The sequence below is a fragment of the Citrus sinensis genome, chromosome 6 (assembly GCF_022201045.2).
Source record: "Citrus sinensis cultivar Valencia sweet orange chromosome 6, DVS_A1.0, whole genome shotgun sequence".
Classification (NCBI taxonomy): Eukaryota; Viridiplantae; Streptophyta; class Magnoliopsida; order Sapindales; family Rutaceae; genus Citrus; species Citrus sinensis.
In genome coordinates this window covers 12,180,868-12,203,033 of record NC_068561.1, presented here as the reverse complement: position 1 = coordinate 12,203,033, position 22,166 = coordinate 12,180,868, and the positions used below count along the sequence as shown (strand labels likewise).

The 22,166-nt window shown below is 33.5% G+C and overlaps 1 protein-coding gene across 1 annotated transcript; it reads right to left on the bottom strand.

Moving 5' to 3' along the window:
* Positions 1 to 11,390: 11,390 nt before the first annotated feature.
* On the bottom strand, positions 11,391 to 19,640 carry LOC102616594 (two-component response regulator-like APRR7). The gene is made up of 9 exons (XM_006480502.4): positions 19,382 to 19,640; positions 18,290 to 18,952; positions 15,137 to 15,295; positions 14,856 to 14,989; positions 14,407 to 14,568; positions 13,854 to 14,037; positions 13,262 to 13,715; positions 12,334 to 13,132; positions 11,391 to 11,777 (listed from the first exon to the last, which is right to left on the bottom strand). Exons 2-9 carry the CDS (start codon positions 18,627 to 18,629, stop codon positions 11,667 to 11,669), a joined length of 2,343 nt encoding a protein of 780 aa, XP_006480565.1. The 5' UTR covers positions 18,630 to 18,952; positions 19,382 to 19,640; the 3' UTR covers positions 11,391 to 11,666.
* Positions 19,641 to 22,166: the final 2,526 nt, after the last annotated feature.

The window sequence follows — 22,166 nt, the reverse complement described above, 5'->3', positions numbered from 1 at the left end:
TTGTGGCAGGTTACACCAGTAATAAAGAGTGCTGCCGAAGGCTTTTGAGCACAAGAGACCATTGGGAGTTTCAATATTATCTTGTCCATCTGTGTTTATGAAATGGTGCAGAGTTTGAACAATAAGACCATTGAATGGGGAGATTAATTAGTTATCGGCTAGTGACAGCTACCTTGATGGTTATTGTAGTAATTTCTAATGTCGTAGATTCATAGTTAATGACCTAAGGTTCTGTTCATCGTGTATTCCAAGTATGACTTGGTTAATTTGCTACTCTCAAGGATATTGTTGATTTCGTATTTATGTCTGTTGTAGTTGTTATGGTGCACTATTGTAAATAATTAATATTTATAATATGGGTGTTGTATGATCTTGTTATAATTGTTCTTGTGGATTTAAAGATTAATTGGAGAATTCAAACCTGTGTATCAAAGAAAATAACACAACTTGTGACCACTAGTGGGTGTAATGCTCTGAGTTGTGGGTTATGATTAATTTTGGAATGAGAATATGGAATTACAGATGGATTATTTGATGAGTGAGTGGTTAAAATAGAACTACGAGTACCATGCAAAAGTCCAATATGAATCGAAAGTGGTAGATGAATAAATTGATACGAAGGTAATACCTGCAAAAAGGTGGATTAATATGATTCAAAACATTCAAGTTAAAATTTATAGGAATAACATTACATGTAGTCAACATTCAACTGGTATTACAGCTAAATGATTTTAAATGGGTTATCTAAAAATAAACTACACATATTGAAATTTTATAACAACATTCCCCATAAATTGATACGAAGGTAATACCTGCAAAAAGGTGGATTAATATGATTCAAAACATTCAAGTTAAAATTTATAGGAATAACATTACATGTAGTCAACATTCGACTGGTATTACAGATAAATGATTTTAAATGGGTTATCTAAAAATAAACTACACATATTGAAGTTTTATAACAAAATTCCCCATAAACTGATTTACATTACAGTGATACTTTTATAACACTGTTCCCTATAATAATGAACCACCCACATTACCAACATTTTTACATTTAACAAAATAACAACACAACTCAATATTGACAAACAAACAAGAGCAAACAATCTCTAATAAAATAAACAACTAACAAATTCGTAACAATAACCTAATGCTAGAATAAGAAATCATTAACAATACTACAAATATTTTAAATAAATATGGTTACACGTAACATGACATGAACAAACTGTGGTACCTTATAGGTTGTTACTCGACTGCAAAAATAATCATGTTCGTGTCATGTTATATTAAGGCTGCCTTAAATTCGACACACATAATAATCTTGTCAAATTATTAAAACCTGGACTCAACACAATAAATAAGGAGTTACCTAGTACGACCCACTTAATAATCATGTAATTTTGTCATCTAAAACCACACAACTAACTACCCAACTTAATACCCATTAACACAAATTATATAAAACATTTGCACACCCATTTCCCATGAACTAAACTAATTTAATACATATATGATATTATGTTTCAAATTTATTATATATACACATCTACCAATTTATTGTACGTTTGCACCATTCAAAATTTATGCCTACCTATAAATTTACAAAAATTCAACACCATGTAAATGTTAATCCTTCTAAAATAAAGAAAAAAACCATAAGCATATCCATGATTTTCAACTTCATGATAGGAAATTGTAGATAAATTTATAATACAAAAATGGATGCATTTAACTAATACAACTATGAATTTGTTTTTATTACCTTTTAATAATCGTGTCACTCACTAATAAATGGGTGAATATATTCAATCCTAATAGGATGCATAAAAGAAATCGTTTCAAACTAAATATGACCCATTCATTAATCCTATGAATTCTCACGTCCCAATCCCATTTATTCCTATGCTACTTAAGTAGTTGGAAATTTTTTTCAACTCTAACAGTAGCAATATAATGTCCACGATATTATCTACAATTATACTCTTTAACTTTTGCCACTAAATAAAATATCATAATACATTCTCTTTCATTATGCCCCTCTAATGCTCAAAGCACTTCGTAAACCTTTTAATCTCATTTGAATTCTAAATCGCAGCTGGACAATTCATTGATCTTTGGGTATCTTTGAGCAGGCAACTGTGTTGATATATAGTATCCGAAATGAACAAAAATAAAATTCTCATACACATTACTATAAATATTTACATTCTACTATAATTATTTGTTTTCAATCTGCCCAATTTTTTTCCTAAACAATTAATGCGTCCTTTGACCGATAGGAAAGAAACTACGTCTTAATTATTATTAGCTCATTCACAGTTTATATCCACCCGGCCTAATGACCATTGAATCATACTTCAAGAAAAAACAAACAACCACCAATATATGCAACTTTCTCTTCCTTATACCTTGTTATCCCTTCAATTAATTAGCCAACACAAAAAGTAGCCCAATTTCTTGATCTAATAAAGTTAACATCTATAGCAGAAAAAAAATATGGGAACTCATGTGCACACCCTCTGTCGGACAAAGTAGTGATGAAAGTGCAAACAGGGTAAATGTTACTCTGAATTCATCATTCGTTTTCTTCGACTTTCTCAGCGTCTGAGATAATGTCTTGATATTTATACCTCGCAATGTTCCATCATACTTGTCTAAGTACTCTGCCAAATCTGCCATATCACCATTTAGTTCTATCGAAAGTCATCCGTCCTCAATACCGATTACATATGCAAAACTCTCTGCACTAATGTCAACTTTATTCCATTAATAAGTAAAGCAGACTTCGAAATGTCCACCATATCAACCAACCATCCATAAAGTTTCTTTTGCAACCTTCACAGTTCATATCCATTAGCTTACTAAAACCCAATTCTCTTGCAACCATTATTTGTTCGTTGCTCATTTTTGCTACTATTGTAGCAAAACAATTAGGCGTACACCTAGACATAGGGGTGGCAATATGGGTCAGGATTCATTTATTCGATTCGTTCGATGCGAATTAAATGGGCTTGGGTTTGAAAAAATTGATTCGTTTAATAAATGGGTGAATTCGATTCGATTCGTTAATTAAACGAATTGAATGCGGGTTTGAAAATTTTAATTCGTTTATTCATTTAGAATTCGTTTAATAAATGGGTCATAAATCGAATAGGAGTCGATTCGTTTAAAATTCGTTTAATTAAATTACTTTTTTATCCTTAAATTTATTTGAAAGCTTTTTAAAATTTGAAGGCTAATATTATAATTTTAAGCAAATAACTACTATATGACAATAAAAAAATAAATAACAAACACATTACACACTCACATTCGCATTTGACATTTCACACTCACACACGATTGCACAAGGCCACAAACACAAAAACCCTAACGCGTAGGGAAAGAGAAGCCGTCACCGCAGCCATCAAAGCCGTTGGCTGCTGCTGCAACTCCTAGCCGCCACCGCCAATTTGTCCACATGGCACACCCCAACCCTCACCGACGTAGCCACTAGTGGCACAAACTCACACCACAATAGCCGCGCACAAGATAGGCTTTCATCCCCAGCACCACTTCCCGCCGCGCTAACTACCCACCATCATGGTACACCACTGAAATTTTGCCTTTTATTATTGTTTTACTGTTGTTTTGTTACTGTTTTACTGCTATTTTACTGATGTTTTGTTGTTGTTTTACTACTATTTTGCTGCAGTTTTATTGCTATTTTACTATTGTTTTGTTATTGTTTGGCTGTTGTTTCGCTGTCGCTATTATTTTACTGGCATTGCTGCTGTGTTTGTTGTTGTTTTACTGCTATTTTTTTGTTGTTTTGCTATTAATCAGTGCCCTTAAAATAATTTTGAATTATTTTATTTTTAGGAGAATGGACACAAGCCAAAGTAATTCAGCCTACACAATTAACGATTCTAGTGTTGGAGATGATGATGTAAATGACATAATCGAACTGGAAGAAGAGATTGAAAAAGATTTAAGGCCAGTGGAACAAAAGGCACCACGGCAAAGGAAACTAACTTTACAAATTTAGTCGTTGTTCCGTAAGGTTCCAGGGGAGAAGTATCCGGACAACAAGCCAAGAACGGTGTGTAAAAAATGCAGCATTGAGTATGTGGTTGTGCGCAATTCTAGTACAGGTAATCTAAGAAGACATTATGAAACTTGTGCAAAATTTAAAAAGTGTGATCCTGTACAAATGATGTTAGATTGTAGTCATGGACTGTCAACTCGTGTTCCCAAGTTTGAAGCTCACGTGTTTCGTGAATTATTGTCTTATGCCATTGTTATGCATGATTTGCCATTTCAATTTGTTGAATATGAGGGAATTAGAAGAATTTGGAATTATTTGTGTGATGAATTGCCCAACATCTGTAGGAACACTGCGAAAGCCGATGTGTTAAAAATGCATAATAGGGAAAAGACAAATTTTAGAGTGTGTTAAGTAAGTATCTCTAGATGACAAGAAATGATTAAGACAAGATGTTCCTACAAGATGGAATTCAAATTTTCTCATGCTTGATAGTATTCTATATTACAAAAATGCTTTCCGTCATTTACAATTGAGTGATTCTAATTACAAGAATTGTCCTTCTGAAGAAGAATGAGGGAAAATAGAAAAGAAAACTAAATTCTTGTCTATGTTTTATGAGATCACGTGCATTTTTCTGGTTCAAAATATCCCATTTCAAATTAGTATTTTCCGAAGGTGTTTGCGGCTAAAGTTGCTTTGGATCAATTATTGTGTAGTGAGGATGTGTACATGAAAACTATGGCACAAAAAATGATCGAAAAATTTGAAAAGTATTGGTCTGATTTTTGTACCATTTTGGCCATAGCAGTCATCTTGGATCCTAGATACAAGATGACATTTATTGAGTTTGCTTATAGCAAGGCTTATGGTCAAAATTCGGAGGAGTTGAAACATGTTCGAGATAAGTTGTTTTCAATTTTTGGTGAGTATAATTTGATCACACCATCTTCCTCCACTACATCCGTACTCACTCAAATGAGTGATGTTGGTTCAAGTGCGGGACGTAATGACAATAGTCAAAGTAAACTTAACCAAAGGACTATGGATATGTTCAAGGTATATTTACAATTTTCTTATTTGTTCATTGTAAGACTTATTATTTCCATGCTTGTTTTGAATTTTGACTGTTCTTATTTCTTAATTATTTTATAGGAGTTTGATGATTTTGATAACATGGATTGTAGTGCTTATGTTAGAAAATATGAATTGGAGCTTTATTTAGATGAGCCAAGAATCTATAGAAAGATTGATTTGGACATTCTAAGTTTTTGGAAAGGAAATGGATTTCGTTATCCTAACCTTTCTTCCATGGCTCATGATATCTTGAGCATTCCTATATCTACTGTTGCATCTGAATCAACTTTCAGTGTTGACGGTCGAGTTCTTGATCAATTTCGAAGTGTATTGAAGCCAGAGACAGTCCAAGCAATTATTACTACTAGAGATTGGAAGTTTAGAGAGATTGGTAAAACTTGCTCATAAAATTTATTTACTTTTCTTTTATAATATTATGTGCAGTTGTTTCTAATTAAGATTTATTTTTATAAAATTATTGTAGAAAATTTGGATGTCACTGTGGACCAACTTACTCAAAACATTATGAACATGAGCACTAATTGTGTTCCATCTGCAGAGAGTGCCAATGATCCAAATGACAGTGTGTGAGTGTGGTAGGTAAAGTTTTTATCTTGTTTAATTATTATTTCCTTGAAAATGCTTCAAATTTGCTATATATTTGATTTTTGAAATTTTACAATGACTATTATTAATATTGCAGCATGTTAATAACATTTTATTTACTTTTTAGTTTAGGATTTTTGTTTTCAAGGTGACAAAGACAAATGAAGAGAATTAAAGAAATTACATTTCTTTATAATTTGAATTTGAATTATTGTTATTTGTAATATTAAGGATTTGGTATTTGGTATTTGGATGACTGTATAATATGATTTGCATTATTTGTATTTCGTTGTGAGATATTAAATTTGTGTTTTTTTTGCTTAATTTTGTTTATTAATTATATTTTTCTAAACGAATTGTAAACGAATCCTGATTCAATTTAATTCGTTATGGATTCGTAAAGGATAAACGAATAATAAACGAATCAGGATTCGATTCGATTCGTTTATCAATTCTATTAAACGAATTAAACGAATTGAACCGAATATTCGTTTAATAAACGAATCGAATCCGAATCCATAGAATTTTGACCCAATTTGTTAACGATTCGATTCAAATTCGATTTGTTTATTCTTTTTGCCACCCCTACGGCTAGACATGAAATTTTCATTCTCTCTAATAATTTTTTTTTTCACATTTCTTGCCCCAATTACAATACTGTAGTTTTTGTTCTAGATGAAGGTTTTTTAATGCAATCCCTATTTCCTTCCTCATCTGCAAAATATTTGTTTACAACTTTTGTTGTATCAAAAACCATACATTTACTAAAAAATATTATGCTTTATACACATTGCCATGCTATCCTTATATTATTTAAAAGTTATATAATATATGAACTGTCAATTGACGTCTATGACAAATTATTTTTTGGTTCAACAATGTACCTTTTTAGTATTGCATGTCCTTCGATCATTCGCTTTAATATGATCGCTTTAATGTCTCGAATAGCCTCTCACAAAGGATAAAATTTTGATAACAAATCATGCAAAATAACACTTTCATTGACAGTTTTCTCATAATATCATACAAATAGCATGCCAACCAAAATCAAAGGATTTTATAACTAATAGTTTTTTATTTTCCTTTGACTTCCTCTACTGGTTCAACAACGTTATAGGTCACACACTTCCAAGTCCTTTATAACATGAATCGATAAATACATTCCAAACAAAAATTAAAATTATTTGTAGAGTACATATTCCTATTGCCAATATTATGTTACATTTCTATAATTAGTAGAAGCTGCATGAATGTAATATATTATTGAATTAAATTGTCTTCCACAAGCTTTCAAACCTACAAGTAAGAAATATGTTTTTCCTTTTGAATTTTGAATCTGACCCTGATTGCCCGACTACTTTGTCATTCTTTTTACCACATGACTTGCGTTTACGAATCTAGGGATCCATGCCTTTGCTTTCCAATGTGCAATGCTTCATTCACTTCCCACCACAGTCAATTTCGAATGCAATCGATTATAGCTGCCGCTTATTATCGATCTTTACATGATTCTTGATTCATGCTCGAATGTTGTCTCTGCTTTACAACACTCATCCATGAATTAATACTCCCAACACACTCGAAGTTGAAAATGTGATCAATTATGGAAAGATGTTATTCGTAGATCTAAATCCCTTAAGTGATGATGAAGTGTAAACTATCTTCATTATACTCAATCATAATTACCCTCTCAACAAGTAACCCATAATCCTGTACGGTTCATTATTTTGAGTACGTGTAATTATGACAGTCATATCAACTTAATATAATCGCACAACTTAGATCAATTGGCGTTATGTTGTAGCTGATCTAATGTAACTGGACCCTTAAATTGATTTGCAGTTTAATCAGATGAATGAACGTACATTGGTGATAGAATAAAGTTGAGACATGATATTAATTATTACACCTAAACTTTAGCAACAAATATTTCGACGCATTTATTTAATTGATGTTTCTTGTCGTTGAGTTGAGTTGAGTTGGTGAATCCATGCAAGCATGCACACACATGCATGTGTTTAAGCCATCTATATTTCTACAATCTAACAGTTTTTTTAATTTATAATGTGATAGAGCCATCCCTATGAATTGTGCCTAAAAAAGGTTAATTGAATTATCCACAGCACGTTTTCTTTCGTCTATAAATATGGTAGACCCATATTTAATCTTTCAATTAGGAATGGCAAAAAAGCTCAACCCGACCTAGCTGACTTAGGCGTGGGCCTCTACATGGTCCTAAACAAGAGCTTAAGAGAAAAAAGCTCCGGCTAGGCTCAAGCCCTCTATATTTTAACAAAAAAAATTATAAATTAAAAATTAAAATGTAAAATATAAAAAAAGCTTAAATCCCTAATTTATATATCAATAATGAATCACAAAAAAAAAAAAACCTAAAACTATAATATTAAACCCTCTTTTAAGTGTTCATTAATTAAGAATGTGATTGAACTAGAGAATCTCTAAACTTTTGTTTGCTTCATTTTTATTTATTTATTATTTTATTTTAAAATATTCATTTTCTTTAATTAATTGTTGATTATAATAATTTGTTGATTATTAACTCATGTCAAGTTTACAATAATTTTAAAAAAAATAAAAAGTAAGTGAAAGTCAAACCCGGCCCTTATACTATCACTCCAATGGACTTGCATCTGGGGTTGAAAAAGCTTGGTCCAAACCCTCTATTTTACCATCTCTGCTTTGAATGTATTATTAGAAGAGAAAATCAAGATAACGCCCATGCATTGCCATGGCTATTTCTTGTACACAGATTTCCAAATGATGTCTGTAATATATGTTCCTTTTTTTTAAAACCTGTTAAGGGATGATATGATAACTAATCTAATACTAATTTTTTTAACTCTCAAAGTACATTCATCGTCATTTATTTTTCTTTTATTTTATGGGATCTGTCATATTTCGATTTAAATAATTATAAAATTGTAGTTTAGAGTCAGATTTACTGTACATCGAATACATATCATGCAAAAACTTTTCATTACATTTTCTAAGTTCTTTTAACATATCCTAGTGTTCCATTTGTCCCAACTTTTCATTACAAAATTCAAATTTTAAGAAATTTGAGAAATGAAAGCGTTAACTTGTGACATATAATGACACGCTTGAAAAATAAAATAAAAAAGTTGGTGTGATGCATTGAAGGCTTATCCGCCGTTCCTTTGTCCCCATTTCATAATTTATTCTGTGGTATTTTTTAGTTCTGCTATTTGTCCCGGGTCAAACCCCGAAAACTAAATTAAAACGACGCCGTTTCCTCTTCTTCATGAAACGCTACCGTTTCACCCTAGCAAAAGCAAATGTTCCTCTCCTCTTCGTCTTCCCCTTTTCGTTCTGTATGAAGTGGTGGGTGATGACTTTCTCACATCTTAGTCTGACTTGCCTATAAATACTAAACTCAATCCGGCTTCCGAAAAACACTCCATCAACCTCTCTCTTCACAACTTATTTCCATCTCAAAAGCTAAAATATTTTCTCTCTTTGTTTCTCCTTGTTTACAATATATTCAAATACACCATATATTCATGGATCGTTTTGGTGCTTTTGCAATCATTTTCTTTGTCGTGTTTGCTTCGTCTATGCCATCTTTAGAAGCAAGAAAGCTCTTAAACACAGAGAAGATCGACAGCAGTAGCAAGAAAGTTTCATCTTTGTTTGCGAATTTGGTTCTGAGTGCTCTTCCAAAGGGAAAAGAAATTCGAAAAGAAAATTTAATACAAACTTGACAACAAAAATGAGATAGAAATTCGTAATCAAAACTGAAACTTCAAAAATTTGAAGATTCGTACCTTAGCTTGTGCAAATGCCGAAACTTAGTTTTATGTCAGAAAATTTTAACAGCTACTGAAAAATCGAAGAGGAAGAGCTTAAACAGCTGTTGAAAAATCGAAGAGGAAGAGCTTAAACAGCTGCGCTGAAAAATCGAAGAGGAAGAGCTAAGAGTAGCTGTTTCTCTGCATAGAGTAGCTGTTTCTCTGCGTTTTTTTCTACTTTAGTTGGTTTTGTTTTTACTAGGCTGAAATGACTACGTTTCATGGAAGCAAAAAAAAAAAAAAAAAAAACCAAAACGACGCCGTTTTGAAATAATTCGGGGTTTGACCCGGGGTTCCGATATTTTTATGTTCATGATGTAAACATTATAAATTCATATATTTATAAAAAATTGATATTAATTCGTATACTGGCATTTCTCAGTCAATATTACAAGCCCAGGCCCAACGCATATTTGGGCTCTTGCTTTGAGCACGAGTGAGAAAGATAATAGACTACTGCTACTTCCACCCGTCAAACCTCTTATAAAACCCCTTTTCCATGTGATTTACAAAAAATATTCGAACAGATTTATCTCTAAAATAACCCGCCATTTCTCTCTCTGAAATATCTTAACCTTCTCTGTCTAAGAACTTTCTCTCAACTTAAAAAAATTTGTTTCTGTTCGGATTTTCTCTCATAATATAAATTATTTGAGCACTTTCGTTTTAACATATTACTAACAACTTTGTTTCACATCATTTCCTTCATTTTTACTTCTCAACAAAATCCTATAGGATCTTGACTCTCTTTCTAAAAATAATTTACAAAACCAATTTTTTTCAAACTCAATACACTTTTTTATGTGAAGTGATATAGCATGCGTTACAGGCAGCTACGCTGCCGTAGCGCAGTTGCTCCCCACCCTATATTCATAATTTTTATTTTAATTAAAATTATTTCGCTTAATGTAGAATCATTAGCACTTTATATGAAAAATGAAGGTGAGGATGGGTTTGGCAAGATTACTTCCTCTGTTATAAAACAATTTTTAAGGTCAAAACTGGAAACATAAAATATACAGTTTTACAAGATATTTAAAGGGATGTTAAAAGCTGAACTCAAATAGGTACTCGAAAGTTGGGATTAGGGGTGGGCAAAATCGGGTTCGGGTCGGGTTCGGGTCAACCCGATCGGGTTTCGGGTTGTTCGGGTTAGACAAGGAATAATCCGAACATAACCCGAATTAATGACCCGACCCGAACTGACCCGAACATAGTTCGGGTTGGATCGGGTTGGATTTAAAATGGGTAGAATTGAGTTCGGGTCAATTTGGGTTAGTTCGGGTCAATTCAGGTCAATTCGGGTCAGTTCGGGTCAATTCGGGTCGGTTGAAATAGGGTTAGTTCGGGTCAGTTCGGGTCGGTTAAAATCAGGTCAATTCGGGTCAGTACAATTTTTTTTTTTTTAAGAACCCGATCGGGTATTCGGATCGGGTCGGGTTTGACCCGAACCGATCACAACCCGATCGGATTTGTAAATTTCAAACCGATCGGGTTTCGATCCCGACCCGATCCGACCCGAACCCGAAATTTATCGAGTCGGGTCAGGTCGGATCAGGTCGGGTCGGGTAAAATGCCCACCCCTAGTTGGGATTTAGCATTCTAACGTGACATTTAACGTCAATTGATAGATATCAACAAAGGAATAAATCCTTGTAAGTTCCACGTTAGTTGGAAATATCAATATTCTAACTTCCTATGTGTAACATTAGTCTTTCAAAATACATCAACCAAAGTTATGAATTTCCATCAAAATTTATAAGGGTAGATTCATATTTTGAACTACCATATAAAACCAAATAGATTCACTTACCATGTAACTGTGGTATAAATCTTCAGGAAAGAGCTTAGAACAAAAGTGCAAAACAATTTAAAATGCAAGTTACTACAGACACAATATTGTTTAAAAAAGGTTCATGAAATCGCCAATCAAAATGAAAATAATCTCAAACTGAGGGCTGCCCTTTTCAAGAGGGGCCGCCTTCACAGGCACGTAGCAATAAACGGTTCAAAAAGTTTTTAACTAGCGTTGTCAAACAAACCTACCAAGTCCTTAAACATTCTTGGAAGCCTAGATGCGGATATTTAGATCAGAACAGGTAAACACAAAGCTTTTTCTCAGTTCAAGAACATTCTGGTTCCCTGCTTGTGTTTTCATTTGCAGTCTGTCGCACAAATTGTCCCCGGATGCGAGGCCGTTGTTCTGCTAGCCTCTTCCTGCTTTGGTACCGAACCTAAAAATATAGTTAAGAAAAAAAAAAACATAAGGTCGATCCATCAGAGGAAAAACAAGGATGTGAAATTATGACCAGTAAACAAATGATTGTTTGGAAAGATTGTGATGAAGCAAAATATGCAGCACCTTTAATACTTGCTAGAGGTTTGCAGGACATAACTAGACTAATTACCCCAGTCAATCACAAAGCCTATGTGCAAAGCCAGACATAAGAGCAACTGCATGCACATATTGAACAGTGACATCTTTGATATCTAAGATATATGCTTGAATGCTTCCCATTAAATCATGGTTAACAATGATAAGACCACCAGACTACTAAAGCAGAAAGCCATCCGACATACTTCACAGTTTAAGGAATTCATCCATGCACCAGCATAGCCAATCAAAATGGTGAAAAGAAACATGCTGATAACTTAATTCTCCTAGTCAGACAGAAAAAGAAAAAAGAGAGTAGAAATGGATTAAAGTACGGAAATTAAGATAGTTTTCCCCCTACATAGAACCAAGAAGTATAAAATCTGAGAATAAACTAAAACAGTCAAATCTGTTACCTTTTTCCGGAAGCATCTTTCCGTTTTCTTCTGGCGATACTTGGTCACTGCAGCTTCCCTATCGGCAAACTTGTTTTTATCTATTCTGTTTCCACTTCCACTGCCACTCCCACTAGCTCCCCCACTTCCACTTTTCCCAGCAATACCATTATCGCTTTCTACATTCATCCCTCCAGCATTCACTGCAGTGCTGCTTCCATTTTGCCCATTGCTTCCATGGTTACTGCCTGAGGCACTTCCGTTTACACTGTAGTTTCCAGCATTACCTTCAACAAAACCACCCAACATATTTGATGACCCACATTGCGGAACAGCTTCAGCCATCTTTTTCAGTGATAATTGATCATGGTCATGTGGCAGATGTTGCTGTTGCATGTTGTGAACAAGATGGTGGCAGTTATCATAATGTTGTGTGAGCTGCTCTTGTGTGCTCCTAGGTTGGGCCAGCACTGGTGAGGCCACCAAAGCATCCCTCTTATCTAACAGAACTTGCCGAGGACTGCATAAAAGGTCATTTTTTGTAGGCTGGAAAGAAGATGAGTGCAAGTGATTGATGGTAGATGACACTTCTGACTTGTTCTTCAAACCTGCTGGCTTGATAAAAGCATTATTGGTGGTAGAACCCATATCCATGTTGTTGCTTCCCCCATTTGAGGACTGATTGAGAGGGTCACCATTTGAATGAGATTGAATGCCACAATCTGATCCTTTCTTTATGATTTCTAAGCTATTAACAACTTGAGAAGCACTTTCAATGTTCCCACCAGGACCCTTATTTACATTTGAGGCTGTGTTATACCTGCATAGTGACAGACAAACAATTATTGAACGAAACCACTCAGGATTCACATGATGCCGATGACAACTGTTTCAGCCTGTCAGCAGAAAGAATATCAAAATATCAAAAGTAATTATCACTTCCTTATACCTTGAGAAGGCTGAAGAGTCGGAACGTCTCAACACATTGCGGTCATCCTGAATTGTTGTCCCAATGTCTTTAACTCCTCTAAGTCTCTTTAAACTGAGTTCCAGGGATGGTAATTCTTTGGAATCCTTAATGGATTTACTGTTTATATCTAAGATCTTGGAAGGTTTGTTTGAAGCCTCATACTCTGTATCCTCCTTATCAGAATCAATAATCTTGGTTATGGCCCCTGCAAGTTTAGCAGCTTCATACTTCAGTTTGCTAGATGGACTCTCACTATTGAGGTCCAGCTGTCCTCTGTCAATTTGCTCACTCAATTTAGAGGAGCCCAGATCAAGCCGGTTAGTTTTTTTTGTGCCTACAAGTTTGATGGGAGACTCAGTTTGGTACTCAAGTTGCAAATCTAGACTTCTTTGGCCACCTACATCCAGGTCTCTGCTGCGTTTTGCAAAATTTTCTGAAAGATAGAAATGCAAATATGTTTAAGCTTAGAAACAACATGAAACAAAAAATGGATAAACAAGAAAAAGGGACACAACAACAAAAATGTTAAACCCATCTTGTACAAAGCCATGCAGATCCAAATATCTCATACCACATCGTTCCTCATGGTCTTGACACTCTTTTGCTGCAGTCACAGGAACCCTTCTGCTACCAGTTATCTCAGCATTTGAGTGGATAACCTGGGCACAAGTGCTATCAGGGCACTCGGCTAGTTGATCAGAAGGAGACATATGCCTGGGGCTGTCAACTTCCTCAGCCTTTTTTGTCCAAGAGCTCTAGGAAATGTAAAAATAGTTTAATGGTGCATATATACTTATATAGTCCAACTTGTATATATTTCTAATTCATTTTATGAACTTTGAAATCAATATAAGATTTCCACACAGTTAGAAAACTTTTATTGAAGAAATCACTATATTAAACCAAGCAAAATGATACCTAATTGATAAGAAGATGGAGAAGCAACTAAGGTGTTAGCCTAATGAACCCTTACCATTTGTAAGAAATACCATAGACAGCACAACAGAGATGCAAATGCAAAAGTAAAGGAAACAAATGTAATATCACACATTTTGCACATTCTTATTTCAAATTGGATATGAAATTGCACATGATTTTCTTGTTTGTCAACGGACGTGGAATACCTGGGTGCCGCTCCCATCATCACTTCCATCCCCACCATTCAGACCAATGCTCCCATTATTGTCTTCATCATTGCTGCCAGTATTATTGCCTGACTTTTCAACATTTTTTGATTTTATCGATTTTTGAGTTTGTGTGCAGCTTTCACTTCCACTACCACTAGACTGAGAGAGATTACAAATTAATAATAGAACAAAAGAGAGACACAAAATTTGGAAGAAAATCAAGAGTTTAAAGCAATATGCAATATTAGTTTAAATATTGCTATAGAAATATAACTCTTCGTAAATAATATTTCATGATATGTGATGTATATCTTAGATGAGAAGAATTTTTTTTTTCGATTAAAATTGTAGTGTCATAGAGTGGTAAAATTGGCAGTAGATGAAGGCAAAACTCTGTTTATGGAAAGGAGTCCATATTTGAAGCAGAAAGATCTTTAAGAACTCACACTATGACATCTTCTCCATACATGCTGCCAAAGGTTTTTAAGCTCATTCTTCCGTATCGGCTTCACCAGAAAGTCAACAGCACCTTTTGATAAACACTTAAAGACTAAACCCATGGAGTCAAGAGACGACATCACTGCAAATAGATATAGATCTCACCAAAAGTAGTTACAAGTATCCAAACAGAAAGTGTTTTTGAAAAGTAATAAATAATAGTGCTAGAGCAATTTAATAGAAAGGCAAACAAAAGTTAAAAAGATTGGGAAAAAAGAATGAAACTTACTAATGACAGGCAAGTTTTTTCGCGTTTTGTGGCTCATAATCTTGCTCAGAAGAGCAACTCCTGATAAGCAAGGCATGACCTCAGTCAAGACAAGGTCAATATGATTGGTCAAATCTTCCAGTATCTTCCATGCTTGTAGTCCATTTGTTGCTTCGGTAACTGGAAATGCCAATATGAATGTTATAATCAACAATAGTACATTAAATGATTCGAAGATATATATATTACCAACAAAGTAGCATATATGATTCAATATATATTGATGCAACAAGTAGAACAATCACTTATATGCCAAAAATAGAAAACACTAGGACTCCGACTGTGTTTTGCAGCTGACCATAGTGGCTTCAGAATATAACTTACAAATCAAGACTTGAACTCATCCTTCTAAGCCCGGTCAAGCTTAGTGCAAATGAATTGCCAGAACAATTACCAATTTTATAATTTAGTTTGGTTAGATTGGTCAAAGCATTCTAGTTTGGAACATTCCACTTAACAAAGAGGCAGCAGTTGGCAGAAGGAGAATACAGAATTCATTTCACATAACTTGAAACTTACATAAGGTTACACTAAGATCCCAAATATTCTACTTGATGCCTACCATTTAATTGACAGAGTTTCTTAGTTTCCTTTAGAGACTACACTAAGATCCTAAATATTCTACTTTGTGCCTGCTATGTGATTGATAAGAGTTTCTTAGTTTGACCCCTAATGGTTGAATTGTGTTCAATGAACCTTCATAGTTCTCGTTCATTATATTTTTCAATGGAATAGTAACAACCTCCTACACTGCACTAACAAGGGCATTCAAAACCCAAATATTCAATTCCATGTGGATTTTTCTTTTTTCTTTTCTGATTCACACTTAATAATAATCCATTTAATAATCCATTTTATGGTTTCATTGGATCGATATGAAGTTATAGAAATCCACTGTTCTCCTGTATTTCTTTTCCATCTCTTCTGTCTCCTTCCACATCAATACTCTCTGCCCCCTTGCCCCTTTCCCCTTTTTCTGCTTTTTTTCTCCCTCCCTCTGTTTTCCAGCTTTTTTTTTTCCTTCTGATTCTGCATCAACTAATTAGTTTTAAAATTCCAAATCTTGCTTTTCATCAGGAATGTTGTATTATAAGCTGGATATGCTTGATAACCAATCAAAACTGAGTCAACATGCAATTAGTAACACGAAATTTTAGAGTCTCTTTTCCACAAAATAAAAGTTATCAAGATGAATTTTGATTTTCCAAGCATATGCTAAAAACAAATCAGTTTTTCTTTTAAGTACAACTTATAACTAGTGCAGTTCTCCCATCAAAAGCTATAGCGTATTCCATTTTTCCCAATATACATTAGGAAATAGATACTGCAAAAGGGGGAAAAAAAAATGCAAAGAGTTTTAGAATGTACACTGAATATAAACTTCGATTGCATTTTTTATTTTATTTGTAGCCATCTAGTTCATCTCTATGATATAGAGCTTTAAGGGAAAAGTCCCACATTGGTTGAGAATGAATCCTGGCTATGCATTAAATTTGAGTCAATCCTCAACTCTTAAGCTAGCTTTTGAGTATTAGTTAGGCCATAGGCTGCCATACAGCAGCAGACCAGCCCACAAGTGGTTGAGAATAAATCGAGGACTATGTATATGAGACTGAGGCAATACTCAACTCTTGAGCTAGCTTTTAGGTATGAGTTAGGAATATTGGCTTTTACATGGAGTACTAAAGGACCAAGATGTTTGTCGAACTTGCTTGAAAACCATGTTTGCTAATAGACTATGTAACTTGAAAGCCATGTTTGCTAATAGACTATGTAACTTGAAAGCCATGTCTGCTAATAGACTATGTACTAAAATTTTCTATGAAGATGTAAAAAAATCAGGACGCCATACCATGGCAACATACTTTTACTGACAAAAATTACACTCTTGACTTTCTGACATTTCATCTAATCTTTAAGTTCAAAATCATCTGTGACCACCATCTTTAGTAGTCATTGGTTTCAATAGTCCACTCAACGTCAAACACCAAACATAGATGCCAAAAAAGACAAGTTTGTAGGATGATGTCATTCCATTACTTGAAAAGAACAATAGTTAAAGAGAATAATTTAAAAAGTGGGCAATTCCTTCCAAAAGTGTCAAATCAATGCTAAAAGTTTAAACCTTAGCAAATGGCATCATGAAACAAAGCAGCATTGAAGCAAGGTAGTACATGATCAAAGGACAGGTAAATTGTATAAAGGATAATTATAACAGTTTATCTCTATGATGACAAAAATAACTTAGAGAGGATATGAACAAAAATGTGATACAGAGGTTGTGTCATTTGGGATACATACAAGAGTGTAGGACAAGATAAAAGGAAATAAACTGCGTAAATTGAAAACATAATAATTCATGTCGATGATGACAATAGTACATGAAAAGCTGTCTTTGTGTTCTATTACAGATTAAATACTACTGTTGGACCCTTACTCATTAGCTTAAGTGAAAGTTTGATTTTTTTACAAATCACTTTTGGCAAAATCAACCCACTAATTAAATCATAATAAGTTGTGATTATCTTTTTTCCAGTGTTAGTCATTGTGCTTGTATTTTATCCAAATAGAGGGCATTAACAAAAATGTTTGAAACTGTGTTTGTGTTCCGTTGCAGAATAAATAATATTGTTGGACCCTTAACGGTGAGCTTATAAATGAAATTCAATTTGATCAAGAGTTATTATCTCCCATTGTATTAGTTAAATATGATAAGTCTTGCTTGTCTTTTCGGTAGGGTTTGTCATCAAGGTAGTATTTGATAAAATTGTCTAGCATATGGATGGGGCTTTTAGAGCTTAAAGAAATAGTATTGCTAGGCCTTTACCACTCAGCTCAAACTATTTTTCAGTTGAGTGGTTACTTAACATGTTATAGTAAGATCAGAAGTGTAACGACATATCAGGTGTGGATGTCTGCATCTTTTCAAAATCTGAATAATTAACTCTATGTGCAAAGAGTTACTTCAGAAAAAAAAAAAAATCATCAACTCCATCACTTTGTTATCCAACTCTTTCAAGAGAGAGTCAATCAAGTTCATATCTCTTAGCAATTCTTTGTCAAAAGAGTTATTACATATATGTCATTCTATATTAAATAAACATAGCTACTAACCTTCATAACCGCAATTTCGAAGCAGAGCAGCAACAACATGGCGAGTAGAATCATCATTTTCCACAAGTAAAACCTTGAGGGATCTCAAATGGAGAAACCGCTCCCAACAAACCATTGCACCTTGAGGTTGTTCCTGTGGCATTTGCAGCACAGCTGAGGCCGTAACAGCCCCTTCACAGCCATCTTTTACATCCTCGGCAATGCTACTGTCATTCAATCGATCATCGCCAACTAAATGTTGTTGTTCCCCCACAACTGCATCCTCATCTCTCTTGCTCCCAGCTTGCAGACAATGATTTAGTTCCTGTAACCGTTTGTCTGCTTTGCCATCAACGTTCATCTAGACACTCCTTGCCAATCAGATTCAAAAACACTGATAATAATAATAATAATAGAGGTCCAAGATCGTAGCAGTAAAACAAAATTTCCTCTTCAATCTGCAAAACAAATGGTACATATCTTCCTCTTCGAGAATCCAACCTCTGTAATTACAAAACAGTTCAATCTAATACAACCTGAAGTCACCGTCTATGCAACTGACACAAAAATCAGGTCCATGATTAAATTCACACAAAACACCACCTATGAGACCGTTTGTTCAGAATCTGCTAAAAAATTCCCCAAATCCGATAAGCCGTTTCACACCAGTAAGAGCAGAGTGTCCTGTTAGAGAAAAGTCAAATCAGCATCAACTCAAAACACTGCACAAAAAATCTAAAATATTTTCCCAAAACTTCAACCGAAGGTCAGTTTGATATCAAACATTTTCAAATTTATCCAAATAACTGAAAATTTCACAATTATAATTCCAAACCCTAGAGTCAAAGCATAATCAGACAATTACATAAAATTTGAAAAAAATGAAAATTGGAAATATGATCACTATCATCAGTTAAGGACTCATTTCAAAACTTTTAACACACTCCATAATCATTAAACAGTTCATCAAAGAACTTAAACAATAAGACAAAACAAAATTGAACTCATAACCAGATGATAATAACAATAATAAAATGAAATTTAACAAATTAAATACTCAAAGTATCAATATAATTGTAAAAGTAAAGAAACAATACTGACTATGACTATTACCTCATAAGCTTCATTAACCACCGTTAATGAGCTCGATCGAGGAGAAATTTACTTGAGCCATAAACTTGCACAGAATTTAATCTTAATGTCAAAACATGATTTAAATTGAAAAAATTAAATATATATATACATATATATAAAAATTTATTGAATTAATATCGTTTTATTTTTATTTTTTTGAATTCAAATTGTCTGCAGTAGGAAACAGAACAACTGAGAACGCAGAGAAAAAATCGGCGACCTCGTTCCTTTTTTGGGGGCAAGTGGAAGAGGAGGGAGGTTAGATGACGAGTACCATGTTGCTGACGTGGACAAAATGTAGGTGTGGAATGTTCGAGAAATTCCACGTGGGATTTACGAAAATCAAGGTGGCAAAAAATTATGGGTCCGGGGTTTTGCTGAGCTGGAAGAAATCAAAAGATGTGAGCTCGGGCGTTCGTAAAAAATCTTGGAGATCTCGTTGGTGACACTTGTCTCACTGGCAGCGGAGGAAAATGATAAAACAACGCTAGTGGGAACGTCGTTTTCAACGAGGAAAACTTACTTAGAAACCCCTGTTGTTTGTAAAAAGTAATCAGAATCCCTCTTTTTTTTTTTTAAACCTATTCAAATTTCAAAGTAACTGGTATTAGTTAAAGTAAAAATTTTATTAATTATTTTACTATTTTCTCATAATAGCTGTAAAGTTTAATTGTTTGGAAAATATCTAAATATGAATCAAATAAGACGACTTATATATCATTAATCAATAATTTCCTCTCTTGAAATGTTATTTTTCTCAAATGCATAAGTCTTAATTTTATGAAATTTATGATGACATAAATGAGTTTCACTACAAGATATAGAAAATTTTGTAATTTGCATAAGATTTGAATTAAGTTGAATTTTATGGTGACATAGAAGAGTTTTATTATAAGAGTCATGAAGAAATCCTATGATATGGAGATGGTTCGAATTAAGTTAGTACATGTTTTATGATGAATCAATAAACAGTTGTGATCATTTGACTAGATTTTATTATACCCATATATTTTATTAATGTCTATAGAAGGATCAAATACTACTTATTTATGTCATTATTAACCTTTAATTTTATTATAGTTTAATTATTTTATGATTGTCAAGCTAACAAACACATGGACTAATGTATGCTTTAGTATTAAAATAATTCAATCAATATAAATGTCATTATTTTTATTCATATTCCTAAAATGATTAAGCGTTACGGCATTTAGAAAAGAAAAATAGTAAATGATAAATAAAATTGACACTTAACTATGGTCATTGAGGCCGGGGGAGTACAAAGGAATTTTAAAACATAGTACAATTTTGATTATTTCTCCAAAGTACAAAGGCTTCGGCCTTCGGCACCGTTTCTCTTGACGTCGAGTTTTGTAGCGCATATTTTTTTATATTATTTTTCTGGATTTTTGGTCGGTCTAATAAAATAACAGAAAGTCGTCACCGCATTATGGCGGTGTAAAATTGACAATTATAAAACTATTTCATATGTGCAATCGTGGCTACAAGTCATTCGTTAGTACGGAAAATATCTAGGGCCTAGGCCACTCAGCCAGTCATCTATACGAATGTAGTGAGCATATTCCCTTACACGAAAAGACAAATTTGCCCTAGTTCAAACACTTTTTCCAATTACGTTCAAAATTAATAATTTGTACGGATGATATTTGTAAGACGGGTTCAGTTATATTGGAATTCCTTTAAGATGAAAATTTTTTATAATTACATAATTAAAATTATAAATAATAAACTTATAAACTGTAAGTAAGATATTATTATTATTTAGGAGAAAAGAAAATCTTAATTAAGACTTGGCATGAGTCTTAAATCCATATAACTAAATCATATATCTTTAAACTCTATTATCATAAAAAAATTTAAAAATACCCTTATTATGATAAGTTTTCATTTCAATCATTTAACTCATCTGATTGAAAATATATGTTTGTGGGATTCATGCTTAGAAGTCTTGGCCTTGTACACTATCATGCATTCATGCATGCATCTTTGCTACATTTTATACAACATACAAGATTCTGTTTTACGGTGTACCTTGTATTACAAGATATTGGCGTGAAAATTAAATCATTAAAGATATAAAAAGGCATTAAAAAAATTAAAAATTCGGAAAAAACATAGGGTCAAAACTCATGACAGGACACTCTAGGGATTTCTTAAATCAAATAACGCATCACTAAAACAATTGGTTCAAGGCAAGATAGTCCAAAACAAGTCTACTAGATGCTAATTTACCTAGTTTAATAAGAATTTCAGATCTTATCCAATAATAATAATAATAATAATAAGAATTCCAGATTCCAACTTTGCTTTGTCTGGTAAGTGGCCTTCGAAATTCTTCAAATTGACGAGTGAAAATAACAGAAATAAGATGTTTACCTTTGTAAAGTCAAGTAACACTTTCTTGCCAATGTTCTCATTTGAGATGAGAGACAGCCTCTTTGTGTTATTCAATATTATCATAATTTTTGTGATAATATTGTTTTTAGATAGAAGATAACCAATATCTATCAGTGCTTTGACACATCCGCAATTCATCACGATCATTTATCCATCCAGCGTGTACGAGATAGAAGACTCTTCCTGTTAAGCACTTTTCTACCAAGCAACTTCCAACACTTTATGTTCAAAGTTAAAAAAGAAAAAAAAAAGAAAATGGTACACAAACAACGAATAGTTTATGCCCCGGTAGTGACATTGGATTAAAGGCAGCCTCACATATAAGTTCTTTTTTGGTACATTCAAC

Coding starts and splice junctions, on each gene's coding strand:
- LOC102616594 (XM_006480502.4), bottom strand. CDS start 18,629: ATGAACGTTGATGGCAAAGCAGACAAACGGTTACAGGAACTAAATCAT. Junction 13,133..13,261: donor GACTCTTCAGCCTTCTCAAG/GTATAAGGAAGT, acceptor GTCACTATGCAG/GTATAACACAGCCTCAAATG. Junction 11,778..12,333: donor AAAGATGCTTCCGGAAAAAG/GTAACAGATTTG, acceptor CTATATTTTTAG/GTTCGGTACCAAAGCAGGAA.